At 35.1% G+C, this 23,419-nt stretch overlaps 1 protein-coding gene across 2 annotated transcripts in view; it reads right to left on the bottom strand.

Moving 5' to 3' along the window:
- Positions 1 to 760: 760 nt before the first annotated feature.
- The window catches only part of RANBP3L (RAN binding protein 3 like), a 51,781-nt gene continuing 29,122 nt past the window's right edge, over positions 761 to 23,419 (bottom strand). Inside the window, exons 4-15 of one of the 2 annotated variants that reach the window (XM_002815495.5) lie at positions 23,306 to 23,383; positions 22,113 to 22,187; positions 19,381 to 19,452; positions 18,891 to 19,030; positions 15,873 to 15,976; positions 14,705 to 14,789; positions 11,382 to 11,484; positions 10,864 to 10,994; positions 9,434 to 9,554; positions 7,618 to 7,760; positions 5,291 to 5,477; positions 761 to 3,672 (exon numbers count right to left, since the gene is read on the bottom strand). In XM_002815495.5, coding sequence (XP_002815541.1) covers positions 3,629 to 3,672; positions 5,291 to 5,477; positions 7,618 to 7,760; positions 9,434 to 9,554; positions 10,864 to 10,994; positions 11,382 to 11,484; positions 14,705 to 14,789; positions 15,873 to 15,976; positions 18,891 to 19,030; positions 19,381 to 19,452; positions 22,113 to 22,187; positions 23,306 to 23,383 — 1,283 coding nt within the window. In that variant the 3' untranslated portion in view covers positions 761 to 3,628. The remainder of the gene's footprint in view (positions 3,673 to 5,290; positions 5,478 to 7,617; positions 7,761 to 9,433; positions 9,555 to 10,863; positions 10,995 to 11,381; positions 11,485 to 14,704; positions 14,790 to 15,872; positions 15,977 to 18,890; positions 19,031 to 19,380; positions 19,453 to 22,112; positions 22,188 to 23,305; positions 23,384 to 23,419) is intronic. The other variant, XM_002815494.5, reaches the window with a different exon arrangement.

The following is a 23,419-nucleotide window of genomic DNA, read 5'->3' on the forward strand; positions in this document are numbered from 1 at the left end:
ACCCTGCTAATTTTTTGAAATTTTTGTAGAAATGGGGTGTTATGCAATGTTCCCCAGGCTGGTCCTGAACTCCTGGGCTCAGGCAATCCACCGACCTCACCCTCCCAAACAAAACTGCTGGCATTCGTGAATTTTTGAGTTTTAAACTCAAACTCCATCTATGGTGAGGCTGGTGTGCTTTTCTAGTAAGTGAGTCTAGCCAACCATGTGATAGCCATATCTCAAGCAAGCTTAACTGTTCTCAACATTTTATGGGGAAAATTATATATCACTGTGATATTCACAACTTGAAGATTTACAGAGATTTTAAAATATATCCTTCCCAACCCCCAGAACCCTTCCCACCCCCACTTCATGTTCATTCTGACTCTATGAAAGACATATATACCTCTTTTTATGACACTCAAATACTCTAAGACCTGTATAGCAGGGGTCCACAACCCCCGAGCTGTGGACCAGTATCGGTCCCTGGCCTATTAGGAACTGGGCCACACAGCAGGAGGAGAGCGGCAGGCAAGGGGGTGAAGCTTCATCTGTATTTACAGTTGCTTCCCATAATTTGTGTTACTGCCTGAGCTCTGCCTGCTGTCAGATCAGCGGCAGCATTAGATTCTCATAGGATGCAAACCCTACTGTAAACTGCTCATGCAAGGCACCTAGGTTGCACGCTCCATATGAGACTCTAATGCCTGATGATCTGAGGTGGAACAGCTTCATCCCAAAACCACCCCCACCCTACCCACCTCTAGCCTGTGGAAAAATTATCTTCCACAAAACCAGTCCCTGGTGCCAAAAAGGTTGGTTACCACTGCTGTATAGGATGTATTCTCTTGGCGAAAAAGTGTTCCTTGTTTTGGCAGTAATGGATGGAAAATAATATTTTTTTAAGAGAGAACATTTTAATTGTCTATAATTAGGGTAAACAGTTGGGTAAAATCTTACTAAAAGAGAAGAAAGTTAACATTGTCTTAACACAAGATATATAATGACATAAATTAGATAGTTAATTAAATTTTAATTAAAAACAGCTGCTTTGGAAATCCAACATGTATACTTCAAAATAATTTACCTAAATAACTTATGAAAATGGGTGTTATTGTACAACTGATCTCTCCTTATAAAAGGGGAACAAAGGACATAGGAAAGCTAAAAAGAAGAAGGCTAGATGAAGATACAGGACAAGGAAAAACTATAAAATGTTTCTACTATTCCTCCAAAATTGTACTAAATATTTGTGTAGGAATTCTAAGAAAGAATAATGGAGTGTATAGAAAGTGGGTTGAAAGAGTTGTGAGCTAAATATCATGTTTCTGTTCTTCTCCATTTCATAATCTGGGAATTTTCACTTCTCTCTTTGCTTTCCTGATATTCTAACCCTACATTTGGTTTTGTTGCACTGGCATTTCTGTATAGACCAGAAATTAAGGTAGTTAATTTTTTCCATTGATATATGCGGAGAAATCTAAAGAAAATCATAGAATGAATTCAACTTAAAATGTTTCAAGCATTGAGAAGATAATTGCTTTATCTCTACCTTAGTGTGGGGACAAGGATGAACATGTCAAAAAGATAAAGATGACCAGGTGTGGTGACTCACACCTGTAATCCCAACACTTTGGGAGGCTGAGGCAAAGTGTATCACTTGAGATCAGGAGTTCAAGACCAGCCTGGCCAACATGGTGAAACCCCGTCTCTACTAAAAATACAAAAATTAGCCAGGTATGATGGCAGGCGCCTGTAATCCCAGCTACTCAGGAGGCTGAGTGAAGCACGAGATTCCCTTGAACCCGGAAGGGGGAGGTTGAAGTGAGCCGAAATTGTGCCACTGCACTCCAACCTGGGTGACAGAGTGAGACTCTGTCTAAAACACAAACAAAATAAATAAATAAAGTTATTTGTTCTCTTCTTTAGCAATTTATAGTGCAATCACAATGTTCCCACATCAGCTGAGATCTTAACAATAAAAGAGAACCAGTGCTTTATTATCTTCTCCAAATATCTCTCTGTGTTATGTTTCTAATGAAAATTTTCTGCTGAGTGTGTTCCGCATCAGAGTCACTCTTCTTGATTTTAAAAAAGAGTATTTCTGTTGTCCATTCTTTTTGTCCTTTCTTTCATACTAAATCTCTTTTTTCCCTTCTTTTCTTCATCTCTCTCACATTAACTTTATTTCTCCTCTTTATTTTCTGAGTTATTGACTCCTTTATTTAAAAGTAAAGGATATTATGTGCCATATTTCTTCTAGAATCACTGGAAGAATGAATGGGCCTCTCTTAGTAGTTAACTTATATTAAGTTATGCTTTCTCAGTTATAAGGAAGGACAAAATGTTGAACAATTGTCATAATCATAATCTGAAAGACTTAATTTAACTTTCATATGCTAAACTTTCAGGCACTAGCTGAAGTTTGACTTAATAAATACTTATATATTTTTATTATTTTATAACAGGTACGGTAACAGTAATATAACTTTTGAAAATGTGTGTTTGCATATCCAAATGAATATTGTTCTTCGAAGTATCACTTAGTGAAATTATGCCCTCATTCCAAATATGTTGTCATTGTTCAGAACATTTTCAGAAACATCTTGGAATTATGAATTTTTATCCCCTAATCAGAGAATTGTTTAGGGGTCACAATCAAAAGTCACTTCGAAGCCATGGTGTGATAAAACTGAATTGAAAAATGAAATAGGGCTATAAGTACTGAGACTAATTTTCTTGTGTGATTCATGAGGTGTCTCTGAAACAAATCTCAAAGAAGAGGATCAAAACTCTATTGCAAAATTGTTGAAATTACTGTAGCCTACTATAATAATAGCATTTAAGAAAAAGATTCATTTGGCTATGTATGATACATTTGTTTTTCTATACAGCCCCACCTACTAAAATATTAATGAAAATATAATTACACAAATAAAGTAGAACAAGTTAACATATTTGGCTTTCTTATACATGCTTTTTGATACACAGGTAATGTATTATATTTTATTTATTCATTTAACAACTATTGGATGCTGACCATGAGTCAAACATTGACAAGATGCAACAGATACAAGTCCAAGAGCAGATGTTCTTTTTAAAGGAATTCATACCATGAATATATAAGCTTATCATATTAGGAAATCCAAAAGCTAAATTAAAATATACATTTCCCAGAAGATAAATAGGATTTAGTGAAATGTTATCATGCAATTATACTATTTTTCGAAGAAATGACTCTGGAAATTTAGTAAAATATTTGTTTTATGGTCATGTATGACTGAAAAAAATAAACATTTTGTTAGGTATTTATCAAATCTAGCAATTTATAATTCTAAGTATTATATCCATCAATGTGATGAAGAGTCCAAATTAGTTATAAAATCCTATTCTAAATAAACTTCTTCAAAAATGATAAATTTTGAGCTTCTGAAGTCCATTTTTTTTAATTCTGTCAGTTTCTGCACAATAATCAATGTAAAATGTAAAACATAAAAATGTTAATTGCAACAAATTACATTTCTTAAACTTTTCTATAAAAACTCTTCAAGGAATGAATAGAATCTTCTCATTAGTTAGAGTGGTTTAGTATTTTCAGTAGGGTGACCCCTCTTTTTGTAGATGTCATGTTTATAGTAGGTAGTATTCATGAACAGGCAACCGACTGTCTGTGAGTCCACCTAGAAGGATCTGTGATATAAATTTAAAATATTTTATTACAAAATATTATATTTAGGGTAGATTTTTAATATTGAATGCAACTAAACATGAATATTAATAAATGTACTCATTGGTGATGAAATAAAAGCTACAGAATATACATTTTTGCAAGCAACATTTAGAGATGTTGCTTGTTGCTAAAATTTTAATCATGCCTCTTTTAGATAATTTATAAGCAGCAAAGTGCAAAAAATTAGACCTTTCATTGCTTCCATAACATTTTAGCATTTGTTTTTACTGCCTCCTGGAGAAGATACTAAGTGAAAATGGGAAAAAATGGCAGGAAAAAGGGGGTTCATATGATTGACATTTGCTTTGCCTTATTTTCATTGTTTTTTATTAAGATAGTTACATAGCTCCCCTTTCCTAAAATGGAATATAACAGAATATAGATATCATAAACATGTGTCATTAGTTAGTGAGAGAATTTGCTATTTAATCCTTATTTCAAATTGACATTGTTAATGTGTACCAACTAGTTCTCTGATAGACCCCATTTTATTGTTGGCAGTGTAAACATTATTATAAAATAAAAGTTTTTTTTATTTTATATGTTTTAAAGACTAATAAACCATTTGTTTAATAGATTTGCTTAAAGTAGCAAGAAAAATCATATTCACTTAGTTCTCTGAATCACTGGGTCAAGCAGGTTATAATACTGATCTGCATGTTTTGTGTATTTTTCCTTTTGATTATAGCTTTAATATTAAGCAAAGGAAGATATTTCATCCAGTTATGCATGTTCTTTGATAGATTCTTAAATTACGTATGATTAAAGCAGCTTTAATGTTTCAAAATGACTAAGACTTGAAAAAAATGCTTGTTACCACACTATCATTGTAATTGTATTACTCAGTCCTCTGTAAAACAGAATTCAGGACTAAGTGAAACTGTTAGTGAAAAGGCTTGGATGACTTTATTGGAATAATTACATCTGTATAACAAAGTTGAGCTTACTATGTTTGACATTGTTTTTCTCCAAAGAGAAGTATGAATATTAGTTTTAAATCCACATATCAAGATAAGCACTAAAACCTAACAATCTGTTTATCACTGGTTCCACTTCAATCTTACTTTGTGAATCCTGATACAATAAAAGAAATAGTACTTTTTCCCCTAGACAAAATAGGTCCTTGAAAATAGTATTTCTACAATCTAGTTATTCTTACAAGCAGTCAAATTCTAAAAAGGGAATAAACAGAATTTTCAGGGTATCAAGCCAAGTTTACCAAGTGGGCTCATTATATGTATTTATAATTCTTCCTAGTATAGCCAATAATAAAATGAGAATAAGTGAAGAGAAATAAAAATGAAGGGTTAATTTCAGGGTAGCAATGTAATAGTTTTTTATGCAGTTTATAAGCAAATGACATAGGCATCACCATGAAGCTGACTTGATAAAATGAAGACCACTTATAGAAGACAGTGATTTTCAAACCCACTCCTCAGATCCAAACAACTAAGGCTCTAGCCACCACTAACTTTAAACAGAGCAGTTCCACTTGTTAAAAAATCTACCTAATATATTAGGATCGTGCTTAAGAATTCTTTTTTAAACCTCTGAACTAACAAAACAAAAGCTATTTACCTGATCCATTTTTAGTGACTTGGATGAAATCATCCTCATTCTCATCACAGCTTTCGCAGTTCGATTGTTGGGCTGTTTCTGACAGGCTTTCAGCTTGATTCACATCTCTCTGCTTATTGAAGCTTTGAAGTGCAACAAGACGATGATGTATTGCTGCGTACAAATATGCTGTATCTTGGGCACTGGCCTGCATGAGGAACATTAAATTGTTAAGAAAATCATTAATATGTTAGCTACATTTTACAGATGTTTAATCTTTCACTACTGATAAGGAAGGAATTACGTGGCATAAATCTACAGTATACATAGGTGCTAACAACCCTAAAAATTAAGCAGTAAAAAGACAATCTTGAACCAAATTGCATCCTAAAATGTATACTTTTATAAGCAATCCCAATGCATACATTTTAAATTTAGAAAGTAAAATTTTGTTATATAAAATTTCTATTTGAATTTAAATTAGTTAAGACCATCCCTCTTTCACTATTTTACACTATAGAAAATTGTAGGATTGCAGAGAAAAAAGACTTCCATTTCCTGTCCATCACTTTGCTTGGACATTCCTCCAAACTACATAGCTTTGTGGATATGCTGAGCTCATTAGAGTAGTCTATGGTATTGTACCATAAACACAGCAGTTCTTGCTTTTCAGTATTTTTCTATGCTATTTTAATGGTTGTTACTCATATGAAAATATAAAAGTGATGGTAACAATAAAGTTGGCATAACATTTACTGTTAAAATATTCATTTTTTCAATTCCTTCAGTAAAACTGTGGGTTCATTGTTAATTTCGTTTGTATTAGCAAAATATAGCAATTAGCACAGGTATTAAATATATGCTTGTTTCCCTCTTCCCTTTATGAATGAGGAAATTATGGCTCAGAAGGGTAAAATGACTTATCCGAGTTGCTAGTCAGCAAATTGGCTGAAAGTTGAATCCCAGGTTTTATCATTCGCATTAGTGGGATTAATGGAATACATTATGGTCCATAATAGAATAGAATTATTTCACCTACTAAAACAATTTTTGAAAAATAAACTAATGTCATGAAGACACTCATTAACATTGATAAGTAAAATAACGTGTATTTCACAGTCATATTAGCTATTTAATCTCAGCAGCTTTTCTAAAGCCAATAATAAAATGTATAAATAAAATGTACTATTGTTACCATCATTTTGCAGATGAATAAAATCAGTTTAAAGAAGGCTAAGTAGCTTTCCCGAAGGTTATACAGTATGTACACTATGCTACATATAGGTATGTATGTATATACTTACACACAGTTGCATGTATATACTAAAATATAAGACCAAAATGTTAATAGTGACCATCTCTGAAGATGGAATCTAGTCATGTTTAACAGGCTCAGTCTCTGGCATGCTACTTTACCCACCTAAAACCAAGGGGGAATCTGGCCCAGAAGACTGGCAAGAGTATTAATACCTTAAATGGTAAATGGGGTTTGTACCTCATCTTACTAGAACATTTTAATGCTCAATATCACTTACACCTAACAGTACACTTACTGATGCTAATAAACTTTGGTTTTTCATCACAGGCACCTGCCAGGTTTTTTCCACATTACTACATGGAAGCCAATTTATTTGTATTGTCACCTTCTGCCTGAACTTGGGTAATCAGTCTTCTCCAGTCAGTCCATGGGGAAATCCATTTTTTTTTGCGGGGGAGGTTGTGGTTTTGTTTTTGGGTTTCGTTTTGTTTTGTTTTTTTAAGCTTTATTCTTGCCAGCTCTCTTGAGTCTGGATCTTGTATTTGAGGTCAAGTATTCCTCTGCCAGGAACAGCTAAAGCTGTGCTCCCATCCTGTTACCTTGGAGATTTACTCATGTCCAGAATTGGAATTTGCTGTTGGTCTGGTTGTTTTAACTTGCTAGCTCTATGTTTTTCTATTTCCCACTGGTTCTTTTCCAGTGACCTAAAGGCTTTTTTCAATCTCAGCTTGCAGGATAAGCATTAGGCTTCAAAGTCTGCTAGCCTCTTCCTGGGAACCATTCTTGACAATAGCCACCTTGGTAACAGTAAGATTGTTCACAAAATTTCAATAGTAAAGTAAAGGGTAGAGATTTGATGGCAGATACCACACAAATGTCTTGGAATGAGTACCAATTGATTACATAGACTTTGGTGTTAATTTCTGAATTTCACATAAAATTTATGTCTTATGCTATAAACAGACATAATGAATGGCTGAGTTTTTGCCAATGGTACAGATTATTATACCTAATGAATAAACAAATTAGTAATTGCAGATGTCTATTAATTTAGTAGGATAATCTTCTATCACTGAAATTTCTCACTTACCTGAATTAAAAATATTTTGATGCTATAGTCTTCTAAATCAGTAGCTGTTATTCGTACATTTTTGTGGTTTGCTCTTTGAATCTTCATTTGGGCCCAGAGTTTGCTATTGAGGATCAGCCTTAGACTGCCTTGATTGCGCATAACTAAAATAGAAAGGTGACTACATCAGGCCACAGAACAGTTGACACATAGGAATTTACCATTTTCAAAAGCAAAATAAATCTTGTAGTTGTTTTTCAGACTGTAGATTCAGTATAACTTGTGATTTGACTAGATTATAACTTGATTTTCAAATAGTACTTTATTATGTTGGGAGAACTTTTTTATCTTAAATGCTGAAATTACACTTTTTTACTGTAATATTTAAAAGTGGTTAAAATTTTAGAACTCCTTTTAAGAACTGATGGTCTGAAGAATATTTGTCGCGAAATGTTTACAATGAAGAAAACCAGAACAAAAACCTTAAGTGTCCAAAAAAATGGAATTAGTTAAATAAATTGTGGTGTAGTCATTCAAGAGAATATTATGACCCCATTAAGAATACTGCAAAAATAAATTTATTGATGTGGAAAAATCATGGTGTAATATGTAAAAGAAAAAATTAGGCTACAAAGCAAAATAAACACCATGAATCAGAACTTTTACAATCTATGTATACATCTATATATACAGAAAACAAAGGCCAGAAAAATATATTCTGTTAATAGATGTTAGGAAGATAGGCCTTTAAGTGATTTAAAAAAAATTTTTTTCAATCCATGCTTTCTGTTTTTTTACAATGAATGTATATTACCTGCATAATAAAAAGAAAGCTTCTTTTGGGGTTTGTTTTTTGTTTTTTATTTTTCTTTGGGGTTTTTTTTTTTAATTTGGCAGGCAGTGGAATCAAACCAGAGTAGTAAATAACTTGCACCTGCCTTGGGACTATTACTTGGTTGGGTAATTTAGAAATCTGTGTGCCAGTTACAGAACTGAAGACACTGTTTCTATCCTTTTAATCTGAATTATATCTCTTACCCATTTCTTGAGTTTGATATCCAAAACTCAACAAATAACCTTATTCTTGGATCCAGTGTCTACTTGTGGTCTCCTCTAAAGTCTTGACCTCTCAAAATTGACCAATAAATCCATTCATCCTGCCCAGATCTCTCCCTGTGCTCTCTTTCAGTTTGGACCTCTGAACAATGCCCATTGCATTATTTTGAATGCTAGCTCTCTTGTATTTTTAGGTTTGACTGGCTCCAGCTTCTGAACATCACTGTGCCTGCAGGATTCAATAACTGCACACCTTGGAAACTAATCTCTTTCCTTAGAGACTAATCCTTCATCCCGACCCCCATCCCATGTCTGGGATGCCAAGGATAAATTATGGGACAAGTATTTTCTTTTAGAAGAACTTTTCACTTCACAAAATAATTTGCATCATATTATTTTAAATAATAATAAGATTACTATTTAGGTGTGTGCTGGGCTCTGATATAAGTGCTTTACATGCTTTATCTCATTGAAATCTCTCAGTCACTCAATAAGTCATGAACTACAGTTATTCCCATTTTAAATTGATAGAGTAGAGAAAGAGATTAAAAAACTTATCAAGGTCACTAGTTAGTCACTGCTGGAGCCAGAACTGGAGCCCATGCAGTCTAACAGGAGAGCCTACTTGAAATGGGAAGCTCCTATAGAAATATTTTCAACAGTCTGATTTTTTGGTGTATTTTATAGCACATCTCCAGAAAATGATGTGTACCTATATTATTACAGGTACACAGGAGAAATCCTGACAAATTATGGCTTGCTTTACAAAAGGATTCCTTACTTAGTCTTGACTGTAATGTTCCACAGTCAGTGCTTGCTGTGTCATTCAGTCTCAACGTTCCTCTGCCCTTTTCAATCCAGGATTGTGTTGTTTTGTTGAATATGAAAAGCTTGCAGTTTATCTAAATGACAATTTTTTAAAATGTCAAATATATAGAAAATTTTTTCAAAGTAAGTTATTTCCTATGTTATGACACATTTATATGTGTCTGGTCTTTTACCAAAATAATCTTTGTCAATGATTTATAAACCAGCTTTTAAAATATATTTAACATTTAGAAACATATAACTTTTGGATAGTTCAAACATCAAAAAGTAAAAAGACATACAAAGTGAAAAGGGCCCCCAGCTTTTATTTCCCATCTACCAATTTCCACCCCTGCAACAAGTAACCACTGGTGTAAATATTTTGTTTATCCTTCAAGAGATATTTGTACATACATACATGCCAATACATATAAATATTCCCCCTCTTTTTTCTGTCAATGGTAGAATGCCATACATACTTTCTGATTTTTTAACACTATGTCTATATATAATCAACTTTTATATTAATTATTTGAGCTATATAATGTTATTTGAAAGTAAAAGAATCATTGAACCATTTGCATGCTTCAAAATTTTTAAAGACAGCATGATAACGTGGAGAAGTAGGATATGATACCACAGGTTACCCTACTGCAATCATTACTACTGTGTACAAGAATCACCTAGACGGCCTGTTAAAAATATAGCATGCTGGAGCCTCACCCCTAACAATTACTTCAATAAGACTAGAATTAATCTAATCCAAGGGTTATGCTTTGAGACACACTTAAAATAAAAGTGTCTGTAGATCATAGAGGAAGTGGAGAGGAATGGAGAGAGTTTAGAGAAAAGCAGATGGAGAAAGGCAAATGGAAATTTCTGCCTTGTTGGGAAAGGGTAAAGTTGTAGTAATTATATTTCATGTGCTTGTGCCGATGGTGATACTACTCAGCATTAAAATCCTGTGATACTGTAGTGTATATCTGTGAAATTCTTGAATTACATGAAATTCTAAACTTTTTTAAAGGAAGCTAAATTCTTATTGGACTGAAATCAAGTTATCAACATTGTTAAACCTGTGTAAGTAGAATTATTTACTCACAATAATAGCACTAATTATAAAAGCAAGTATTAAAGCAGGATACTTGGCTGTCTTATTTCTAAGGGACTAATGTGAATAGTTGTAAACCTAACAACCCATTTTCCTGCAAGGTACACATACAAACACAAGAAGAAAATAAATTATTGGTTCAATTTTTGAGAGCATCCAACATTTTTATTTAAGCAACTTAGTCTCCATGAAAACTATACTTCTGTCTGTATTTTTAAAGATGTCTCTTCTCATGTTAACTTTATTCCAAGTATGTAAATGCTACCAGAAAGAGTAAAACATGATATACAGACCTTTAACACATTATGTTCTGTTTCCTCCCCTGTTATAACATCAATTTTCTCCAGCAAGCATTTTCGTGATGGTTGGGAAGAGAATGCAGCAGCTGATTCAATTAGGGAAGTATTTTTAATAGAGTCTGTTCCTAAGAGAAAATGGGGAAAACACACTTAAAAGTCCCCATTTTCTTTACTGTGAAAGTTCTTTGTTGCCCCTATTACCACATATATCTACTTGGCTTCTTCTAATAGTAAGTGATTCCAAAAATTCAAACTGCTTGAGTTCGTGTAAAATCTCCTTATCAATTCCCCCATAGCATTAACTCAAAAAATTTTTAAAGCTTATATATCAGATAATCATATTTATATGCTTTAATCTTTACCAAAATATTTGAAACACTGGATTATTGGTTTTTTAAATCTTATATTAAATATTAATTTTACTTATATTAAATATTAATGTTAATAAATAACATAAAAAACAGGAGACAAACTAGGTGAATCTAATGTTTTACAAATGAAAGAATTCTTACTTGAACTTAAAAAGTTGACAGGAAATTTCGGAATGGATTTGAATGGTTTTTCCTTGGCATATGAATCATTTTCAAGTTGAGGCTGGGCGAGTTTTTGAGTACCCTGAGTGCGGAAAAAGATGCATTATTTTATTTAATAAAAGTTTTAATTTTATCCCTACTATGTTTGCAGTAAGACACTTCCGTTTTTCTGTTTCAACACAGCAAGCAAACCTAGCTGGTATGTTTTTGTTTTGGACTTTCTGTGTGCTGAACAGAGAACTCGTCTCTATTGTTAGAAAGCCTTAGTTCTAATCCTCAGAAAACATAATCTAGTTACCACAGCCTACTTCAGGTGGGATCTAGTCCCGGAGGCAATGGGAAAGGTCTAAGGGCACAAAAGAAGGTAACATGTTCTACACTCTCACTAGACTAAACTGATGCCCAGGAGGTACAAAAGAAAGAAAAGAAAGAAAATGTGCCTTTGAACTTGGGAGTTAAAAAGTATAATTCAATTTAATATTACTTTTAATTAATTTACCTTTAGAAATTTAAAGTGACAGCTCTGTATATAGTAATAGAAACATATACCAAGGTATTTCAGTATCCCCAGAAATTTACTCTTGCTATCCACTTTATGGAAAAAATCAAAAAAGTTATCCAGAGACCCCCACAAGATGTCTCAGAGAACATCTTTGTAGAAAAAATCCTAACATTTCCTCCCAGGCAATGTTTGCCAACAGTCGCTTTTAAGGCTACTTGGGGCTCTGTGTGTCTGTTGTAATCAAGGCCTGCACAAAAAAAGACTAATTGACATGACATTTGTGATAATGTGTAGCCCTCTGCAAAACACAGGGAACTGGAACAATGATACTTAAGAACTTATGCTTATATTTTTTCCCTTGTGAACTGAAAATTCTTTCACATTACTTAACTAGACATCAAGATATTCCCTTAAAATTGGTAGAGATGGGTATAATTATTTCCATTTTAAGAAAATAGAAACTGAGGCACAGAAAGTTTAAATGACTCACTCTAAAAACACATAGTTAGCCAATAAGCCAAGAGTGCATCCTGGCCCCCAAATCACAAGGCCAAAAATTTACAGGATTAGAGGACAAACACAAGTTATCTCTATAATTCCTGTTATCCTTAAGATATTACCAACTTAAAGAGATAGAGAGTTCAGGTTCCTTTATAAGCCTTTATAAGTTGAGGTTCCTTTAAGCATTTAAAATGCCCACAGGAAATGTGCACAAGTGCCTTCTCAAACAAAACCTGTAGTCCTGACTATAGTTTATTTGTATAGGTATCTCTCTGTCTGCTCTTATTAGATTATAAGCACCTTTAGGGCACAGTGTCTCCTTTAGCTTGCATAACCACTTAGGTGGTTTTCAAACCTGCCTGTACATTGGAATCACTTGACACATGGCCTCACCCACAGGTATTCTGAGCTAATTGGTCTGGGATGAGGCCAGGCATAGGAGATCCTTAAAAGGATGATTCTAACAGGCAGCCAAATTTGAGATCAATGCTTTATATACCATAAGAACTCAGTACATGTTTGGTAAATTGAGTTGAATGTAAAGTTGATCCTGTGAGGTTTGGAAAGCATTGTCTGACATTTTACAGACGCTGTGGCTAATCTGGTGTCAAACTTAGAAATAAATGATATGGAATAAATGTGCCTAAATATACTGCCTGTAAATTCACCATGGGGGCTGGTCCATTTTGGTTCACATCCAAAGGCTTAGGTCACAGCTCTAGGATTGGTGAGTTGACCTTCATTTTGGGAATGACAGAAGGGTTCCTAAATAAACTAAGCCTTTAAAATGACTAACATATGAAAGCCCTAAAAATTTTGTAATGAGTTTGGGCGCAGTGGCTCATGCCTATAATCCCAGCACTTTGGGAGGCTGAAGCAGGTGGATCACTTGAGCTCAGGAATTTGAGGCCAGCCTGGCAACATGGTGAAACCCCATCTCTACCAAAAATAGAAAAAGTTAGCCAGGTGAGGTGGTACGTGCCTGTGGTCCCAGCTACTTGGGAGGCTGAAGTGGGAGGATCCCTTGAGCCAGGGAGACAAAGGTTGCAGTGAGCCGAGATTGTGCCACTGCAATCCAGCCTAGGTGAAAAAGCAAGACCCCATCTTAAAAAAAAAAAAAAAATTGGAATGAACTGGCTTAATGAGTTGGTTCTTTCATTAATCTAAATCCGTACATGCGTTTTTAAATCTCTGCAGCTTCTTTGGGATTCTTCATGTAACTGGTATCCCTGAGACAAGCTAAGCACGTTTGAGCTATCTCAGCCACTTTCCTGACTTGAGTGAAAGCTGGAAAAGGTATGAAGATGTGATGGACCAGATAAAACCATAGGCATGGTTTTCCACAGCTTTCACTTTTCTGTAAAATTTTCCACTGTAGATCAGAGTTCTGTGGGGATCAGAGAAGCAGTTACCTCATTGCAAGAGGATGCTGAACATTAAATAAGGATGATGGTAATAACAGTGAGGGGTTTTCACTAGGCAAGTATATTCTCCTAGGCAAGTAAAGCACTATGAATTTTCTCTGAAAGCTAGCAAAAGAAAGTGATAATAATGCTTTTTGATGTAAGAGCTTGAAGGTAGGGTTGTGGTTAACTAATAAGAACAAATTGGCTCACGCCTATAATCCCAGCACTTTGGGAAGCCAAGGTGGGCAGATGACGAGCTCAGGAGATCAAGACCATCCTCGCTAAGATGGTGAAACCCCATCTCTACTAAAAATACAAAAAAAAAAAAAAATTAGCTGGGTGTGGTGGCACGCGCCTGTAGTCCCAGCTACTCAGGAGGCTGAGGCAGGAGAATCACTTGAACCCAGGAGGCGGAGGTTGCAGTGAGCGGAGATTGGACCACTGCACTCCAGCCTGGGTGACAGAGCAAGACTGTCTCAAAAAAACAAATAAAAACAAATTGGCAAATAATTTTAAATGCATCTTGTTACAAAATGATGAAATCAACAAACTATTAAACTATCATTACCAACTGAGCTTATCTAACTATTGCAGATGATTCTGGGATTTCCTTGGGTACTTTTGGTTTAACACAAGTCAAAGAACTATTTAATATTTCACATCAGTAATAATGTTATAATTATACAGTTCCCTTCCTCTGTGGGTTTCTATTATTTTAACAACTAGGACATGCTTCCCAGGAGAATCTTTCCAGTTAAAGAAAGAAAATGTGCCTTTGAACTCAGGAGTTAAAAAGTATAATTCAATTTAATATTACTTTTAATTAATTTACCTTTAGAAATTTAAAGTGACAGCTCTGTATATAGTAATAGCAACATACACCAAAATCTTACCAAAACTCTTTCTACCATGTTTTCTCCAAAAACAAAATTGGAACTGCAGCTTTTAAAAGAACATTTATCTTCATTTGGTTGACATCTAAGAAAAAGAAATAAGCATTTACTATTTTAAATACATAGATAAAGCTATTTTAAACCTTGAAATAATCAGATAATTTAATGGATTTATGTAAATCAGATTTACTGCTCACTTTTGTTAGTGTGAATTTAATGAAAAATGAAGGAAAAATTCAGATAGTGGCATCCAGAGGTGATTGTCAAAATAGTTTCCAGCTATTACAGCACTGGCAGAGACCAGTCCTGACTGCCTCATGCCCATCACTGCACTGGCTGTGTGGTCAGCCAGGAGGGCTGCCCAACCCCTTTTGCTTTTCCAACACACCCTGTCTAATAACTAATTTCCCTCTTCTCTTCCTCAAGTGACTGATGTTTTGGCAACCAGAGATCTCCCAGGCAAAAGCGAAACCCTGTCTGTTATAATTGAGTGTACGTTGGCTTAAATTTTTTGCCTCCCAGAAACTTTTTTTTAATGTTAAAAGTGTTTTTCATGATGAGAAACTCGAAGACCGGAAGCCCACTCTTTGTAGACAGATGTGCTCAGGGTTCGGCGTTGCATCCCCAATGCACATAGAAGGCACCTGCTACCGCACCTGGACAGAGCCCAGTCATGTGAGTCAGTTTATATCCACAGCTAGTTTTAATCTCTCAGATCAAACATTTATCCATCACTAGTAATACTAATAAATACTAATAAATATTGCAGATTTATACTGCTTTCCTTGTTGCTTATCTAACCTATGCTAATAAATAATGTATAATGCCAAAATAAAAGAAAAAAATGCTAGAAAGAGAAGAAGAGAGCCTAATCTACTAACCAGATAATTTATGCCCAACTAAATAAAAGTTTAGCCATACATTTTCAAAAAGTTCTCACCCAAGTCAATGAAACAATGAAGACAATCCAGTATTAATATGATAATATTTAAGTATCAGAAATATTTTTAAAAACATTTTAAACTTGTGTTCCTATAAAATCTCCTTTCAAATGGGAATCTTGGCAATTTATCCATACAAGCTCAGAAAATTATTTTCCGTGAATGGTTATAATAATGCAAGAATGCAAGAATGAAAGGACAACGCTTCTGTTTTCTTATTAACTTACCCTACTGATGTTGCACCTAAAAAGTGCTGGTTAGTAGACAGCTGGACTGAAATTCTAGCACTTGATAAATTTTCACTTAACAAATAGGAATTTCTCTCAGAAATCTGAAAGTAAAGAAATCCATCAAAAAGTTTATAAAGACTACCTTACTATAGGACCATCAGACGAGGAAACAATAGTTATAGTTAAATATATTGAAAGCTTACTATGTTTAAGTACTGCCCTAAGCATTTTATGTACAATCTCATTTACTCCTTACAACTCTATACACTTTGTACTTCTATTGTCCACATTTTACAGGTGAGTAAACTGACACAAAGAACTTAAATAACTTGCCCAGGTCACATACAATGGAGATCTGTCTAATACCAGAATATCATAATATTCAGAAATCCCACTATGTTTTGTTTATTTTTGCCATTTTAGTCAAATTGGGTTAATTCTCATTTCTGGATTTGTAAAGCTCTCTTTCAGGACTATTTAATCCTGGGAAACACCCTAAGAATGTCACCATCCTAGTCACCCAACATGAGAGAAAACCCCACTTATCTATTTATCTTGAAATTTTCAACTAGTAACTTATCCAGTTACTTTGCCTTATGTACATATGTGTATTTACAATACCTGAATTAATATATAAATGTAAGAGTGAGGAAATTTAGAATTGGAAGGAACTCTATAAATTATCTGGTCTAGTATTTACAATGTATTGTGGACACCTTCCTTCCTCGACTAGGGATTTGCAAAGATGTTTCAGGGCGTTCGTGTCTTTTAAAGCCAGATGGGGTATGTTTCCACTTAAATTTTTATTTCAATCAATAAAAATAATTTTGAGTACTTTTTCTTTTTTAACAAGAGTTTGACAACTGACAAATATGTATCAAGAGAGCATGTGCCATGGTTGGCAAAGATCGAAGTACATGCTCATTACCTAGTCACTCAGATAATGTATCTCTCAGCCAAAATGGTAGTTTTCACTCCTATGTTGGTTAAAATAGTTATTTAGGCACATATTGTTTAATCTATACATAGTAAGTAACCATTGATTAATGATAGGACAAAAATAATTTATCTGATTTTGATATACAAGATAATAAGAAATATAAAGATAATGGTTCTACAAAATCCACCTAGAGATAGTTTTCACCAAATCTTTAAATTACATTCATTTGGTCAAAATTCTTACGTAGGATCTTATATACAGTGTGTCTCTGGATCTTCAAAGATCAATAAATGGAAAATTTAATGATGGGCATATACAGTAGGGCTTTTCAATAACTGGAAATAAGGTTTATTCCCTAGACCTTATAATTTATTCAAAAATAAATATAAACAATAGCTTGAAATTTTCTCTTAAGCTTGGATCATTTAGGAAGAAAATGGAAGAAATATATTAATAAATTTTATTTTAAAAATATGCAATGCAATATTTACAAAAATTCTGCCAAGAAAGAAATATTGATGTATTTTTTATGTCATAACATGTAATTAAAATCTTGCTCTATATTTATAGTGCATGCCATTTTAAAATCAAATGCAATATAACTTTTTAGAAATTAGTCAACATATTATACTTTCTATTACATAATTTAAAACAAGTTAAACACCATGCATCACTTCTTTTTTTTCTTTTTTTTTTTGAGACAGTCTGGCTCTGTCACCCAGGCTGGTACCATCTCGGTTCACTGCAACCTCCACTTCCTGGGCTCAAGCTAGGACTACAGGCGCATGCCACCATGCCCAGCTAATTTTTGTATTTTTTGTAAAGACAGTGTTTTACTATGTTGCCTAGGCTTGTCTGGAACGTTTTAGCTCAAGAGATCCACTCATCTCGGCCTCCCGAAGTGCTAGGATTAAAAGCGTGAGCCACCACGCTCGGCCACATCACTTCTTAAATAAAAGTAAGGAATTATGTAACATGGTGATAATTATTACATTATATTTAAGTGAAAACAACAATAGACTTATCTAAAATTGAAGACATGTTTTACTTAAAAATTACTTATATAGCATGCATAAATGATGAAATGATTTTTTAAATTCATAATGGATCTCTCCAAATCATATCTTACAAAGTAAAGGGTTTAGGAATATAAAAATATTGGTAAGTGCTGACCAAGTTCAAGTCCCTTACTTTGCTGATATAAAAAGATGTTGAATGGGTGCTTTGTTTAGATAAACAAAGATAGTGGCAGAGGCAAGATTAGTACCAATCTGGTATTTTTTTACACTTCTGTGTTTCTGTCCTTATGTTCACTAAGCGAAAACAAAACAAAGCGAAACTATGCGACCAATCCTCAGTAGTTCAGCTGGAAACAAATGGCTAAGATGGAATAACTCTCAAATTCCAACCTACCTATCTTGAGTCCTATTCCTCCTGTGTCTGCTTCTACTGGAAGACAGGTAGCACTACAGAAATTGAATATATCCCCAAACCCTTATCTGCACGGCTTGTGTAAGTTACTGTCTCTTTAGAAAGGCCTACAAAGAGTGATTCAGACACTACATAGTTGGAAGTTAGAATTCTTATCTGTCTCTGGAGGCTTCCCAAACCCTCCCAATTCCACTGTATAGGGAGTTCTCTGCTCCTGTTATACTGGAATATGGGTCTGAAATGAACCCCTGGTATGACCTAAACTGGCAAAGATACACTGTGATGTTGACCAGTTGGCAATGTAGAGAAAATCCCTGTCTCTTTTCTGACTACTGACTCTGGCCCCTGGCTCCCTCATTGCTGTCCCCATTCTCACACAGGGTCATTGCTCTGGCACAAGACCCCCAGATTTCCACTACCCAGTACTCAACTTTACAACTTTAGAGAGACCACAGATTTGTGAGACTACAACTCTCCAATGTAAGAGTACAGCTTTTAAAAGTTTACCAAGGGCTTTATGCTATCTAGCCCAGCAACAAAACAAAGCTCAGACAACTCCTATTTCTGGATATGGGGGCCCCAAACAACCTACAAAAAGAAGGATGAGGTATTTAGGTCAGTTCCGTTATCCTGGGCTTTCTCACCTTATTATTTGTTTTTTCTTTAGTCTTGCAGGATTCCAGTGCCTTGTGTCCAAATGTTTTTCTTACTTTTGCACAACTTCGAGCTTGAGGTAGCTGCAAAATAGCAGGTCTAATAACATGTTTAGAATGTTTCACAGGACCTTGAAAGAATAGAATTAAAGGATAAATATATTTTTAGTGAAATATTTCTTTACTCCCTATTTTTAACTAATATAATTCTTATTTTCTAAGGTCATGTTTAAATGAGGGACTAGCGTTAATTAATCCAAGTCAAAATAACCATTGAGTTCCCCAACATTCACACCCTGCCTAGCTTTTGCCAAATAACTATTCATTTTGATCATGAAACCTGGCTTACTTGCATTATTTCTTCATGTTTTGTCACTCTGACCTACCTCCATGCCCCCAACACACGCACACATATAGGAAGATGAAAATATAGGTGGTAAAATATACAATTTCTGAGGTTCTTGAAATAGAAACTACATACCTTGTTCAGCACTCTTTATATCAACATTACTTTGCACAAGAGTTGATGTCATAAAAACACTGTTTTTCCTCACTGTAAGAAAAAATATTTAAAATTTTTTAAATACAGAAGAGTGTCAGATTCTACACTATTTGGGGCTTTACAATCCCGTTCTGAGCTCACCAGCAGATGTCGCAATTGGCACTAACAGAGTAGTAGGTAGTGCCCTCTGCTGCACTGGCTCTGCTAAAAATGGGATTGCTGGCCAGGCGCGGTGGCTTACGCCTGTAATCCTAGCACTTTGGGAGGCCAAGGTGGGTGGATCACCTGAGGTCAGGAGTTCGAGACCAGCCTGGCCAACATGGCGAAACCCCGTCTCTACTAAAAATACAAAAAATAATGAGCCAGGCGTGGTGGCAGGTGCCTGTAATCCCAGCTACTCGGGAGGCTGAGGAAGGAGAATCGTTTGAACCCAGGAGGTGGAGGTTGCAGTGAGCTGAAATCGCACCACTGCACTCCAGCCTGTGTGACAGGAGCGAGACTCCATCTCAAAAAACAACAAAAAAAAGGTATTGCCAGATGCGTCCTGCTACATAGTTCTGTTTACTTTCAGAAATCTAAGTGAAAATTAGGTGACTAGCAGAAAAGGCAGTCTTTTTTAGAATCTTTAAATAGTGTACTGTCAGAAATTCTGCAGACTACAAAATCTGAATTGGTAATGAACCCTCCGGCATTAATATATAGCTCCTATAGAATATTATAAAACTGTTAGCAAAGTCTGCCCATACTCCCTGACTTTTTAATGAGTATACCTGAAGAAGTAAAGCTGACAAATCTGCTAGGTTATTTTTCTACAAGCATGTTGGTGGGGTAAGACTGTGGTGGTGGCTCCGAGTATAGAATTTCTATACATTTCAAAGGGATCTCCTCTTGATTGCAAATTGCAGAAACAGCAACCTTTGGCATTTAATGAAAATGAGAAAAGAATGATTGCTTCTTCAAAGTATTCTTTAAGGTGTTGTAACATAAATGTTGGGGTAGAATCCCTTCTCTACTTCAGAGTTCAATTTAATGTTTTTTATGATCTTTGTTATTGAACATCAACAAAAAAATAAGCCATATTTTTCTCCTGCTGAACACCACTAACATTCTGCACAACATAAAACAGAATGATGCTCTTTCTTTTTGTGTGAGTGTCCAGTAAAAAATGAATTGAAGCAGGTGCGTAGATAACTTAAAGTCATTCCTTTGTTTTATGTATAAATACAATAAAACAGAACACCTTTGCCTCTGGGATTAGGATCTCTATTTCTCTGTCTCTCTCACTTTTTTTTTTCTTTGAGATAGAGTCTCTCTCTGTCATCCAAGCTGGAGTGCAGTGGCATGACCTTGGCTCACTGCAACCTATGCCTCCTGGGTTCAAGCGATTCTCTTGCCTCAGCCCCCCAAGTAGCTGGAACTACAGGCGTGCAACACCATGCCCGGCTAATTTTCGTATTTTTAATAGAGACCAGGTTTCACCATGTTGCCAGGCTGGTTTCGAACTCCTGGCCTGCAGAGATCTGCCTGCCTTGGCCTCTCAAAGTGCTGATATTACAGGCATGAGCCAACACGCCCAGCCAGGATCTCTATTTCTCTTAATGTCTGAGTTTGTCAGTCAGGTTAGAAGGATTAGAGACAATAAAAAGTGTCTCTTCTGCATCTGAAAGGTACTTGATATACTGTTGCTCAGTCATGCCTGCAATTATTAATAAGAATACGATTTATTCATTGAAAAACTCTGTTGTTCAGGTGAGGCACAGTGGCTCACGCCTGTAATCCCAGCACTTTGGGAGGCCGAGGTAGGCGGATCACGAGGTCAAGAGATCAAAACCATCCTGGCCAAAATGGTGAAACCCCATCTCTACTAAAAATACAAAAATTAGCTGGGCATGGGTGGTGTGCGACTGTAGTCCCAGCTACTCAGGAGGCTGAGGCAGGAGAATCGCTTATACCCGGGAGGCAGAGGTTGCAGTGAGCTGAGATCACGCCATTGCACTCTAGCCTGGGCAACAGAGCCAGACTCTGTCTCAAAAAAAAAAAAAAAAAAAAAAAAGAAAGAAAAAACTCTGAAGTTCCTGGGTAGAGGGGGATCAATTCAAATGAAGTAAGTAGTTTGTAATTTTTCTTTCTTAGTGGCAAACTTAACTTGGAAAAAGTATTGATTGTTTAGTAGAAATAAAAACATGAGAATAGAGATCATTTTAATGTGGAGAGAATGCCAACCATTTCAAATATTTTATTATGATAAAATAGTTTTACTAAGCAAAACATAAATTTCAAGTAAAGAAGAGTAATGTTTTAATTAGTAGAAATTTTAATGGATTTCTCTGCTAAACTTAAAATATGAATCTAAAGCATAATTGTGTGTTTTAAATGCTATACATTATAAACTATGTAGATAGACAATAGTAAGTAAAATAATGCAAATTGTTTTTACTTTTATAGGGCTGCCTTAAATAAAATAATACTGTTATAAATGTGAAATCCTAAAAAAACATTAAGTTCAAACTTTCCACCAAAGGTAAAAACATATACTCAGAATTTGTGAAGTTAGAATTCATAAGGTATTCTTCGATGCATACTTTGCCAAGGCCTCTGTTTATTTCTAAAGTGTCAGCATTTTATGATCGCTAAGAAAGAAAAGTCATCATTAATAAGAATGATTTTGAAAAGTCAGTGTCAGGCTTGAGGTTCTAGAAACTCTTTATTACCTGGCCCAGAATGGGGGAAGGTTGGGAGGTTAGTGACGGATGAACATCTCATTTGCTTCTGAGACAAGGTTGACACTAAAAGCAGATTGCAAACTAAAGTCAGCAAGAAAGTGGGTTTTTTGTTTTGTTTTCATTTGGGGTTTTGCTGTTTTGGACAAATTTCTGTATCACTAATTTAGAAAAATCTTTTTATTTCTATTAATAAAAATGAGTACATCTGATGAAGATGATAAATTAATTTCCATTCAATTCCATTCAACAGTGAATATTTATTTTGTGGTCACCATATGTAAGACACTATCAACCATGAAGATGACCTCAAGGAACTCACAGTGGAGGAAAAATATATACATAGATGCTGTATTACAAGGCGAAGGCATAGAGCTCATTATAAAAGGAATCCCTGGAGTGCTTTCAGCATAGAAGACAAGCAACTAAATTACTGATTTACTCAGAATACAGTGTATGATAAAATTATTTTCAAGGGGTAGGCATCCATTTATTTAGATAGGTGGTTACTTTTTTTTTTTTCTTAGGAGTCTCACACTGTCACCCCACCTGGAGTGCCGTGGCACAATCTCGGCTCACTGCAGCCTCCACCTCCCGGGTTCAAGAGATTCTCCTGCCCCAACCTCCCAAGTAGCTGGGACTAGAGGCAACTGCCACCATGCCCAGCCAATTTTTTTTGTATTTTTAGTAGAGACGGGGTTTCACTATGTTGGCCAGGCTGGTCTCAAACTCCTGACCTTACGGTCTGCCCACCTTGGCCTCCAAAAGTGCTGGAATTGCAGGTGTGAGCCACCGCGCCCAGCCGGTGGTTACTTTAAAAATGGCCTTTCCCCCTACTTACAAAGCTAATACATGCGCAATGCAGAAACTTTGAAAACATAGCAAAATACAAAGGCATGGGGGACAGGGAGGAGACCAAACCACTTGCAACTCCTCTACTTAAGATAACCACTGCTATCATTGTGGCTTATGTCCTTTTGGTATTTTTTCCAATGCTGATAAATGGGATGTTTAAATACTGATTCACTGTACCATTGTATAGTTTGTTGTTTTCATATAACAATATATTATAAACACTATTCAGCTGGCAAGCTTTTAACATTACCCTTTTGAAAAGTTTCTCAGTAATTTTGCATTCAGAATAAACATAACAGTGAATAGTCAACAGTCAAGGCTATACATACCTCCCTGGGACTGAGAATCTGTAATATGAAAAGTAAAAGATGAAGACCGTACACGCTTTCTTGGAAAACCATTACATTCTGCAAGAAAAGCAATGGAAAGGCTAAAATTACTTG

Source organism: Pongo abelii, chromosome 4, assembly GCF_028885655.2.
Source record: "Pongo abelii isolate AG06213 chromosome 4, NHGRI_mPonAbe1-v2.0_pri, whole genome shotgun sequence".
Lineage (NCBI taxonomy): Eukaryota > Metazoa > Chordata > Mammalia > Primates > Hominidae > Pongo > Pongo abelii.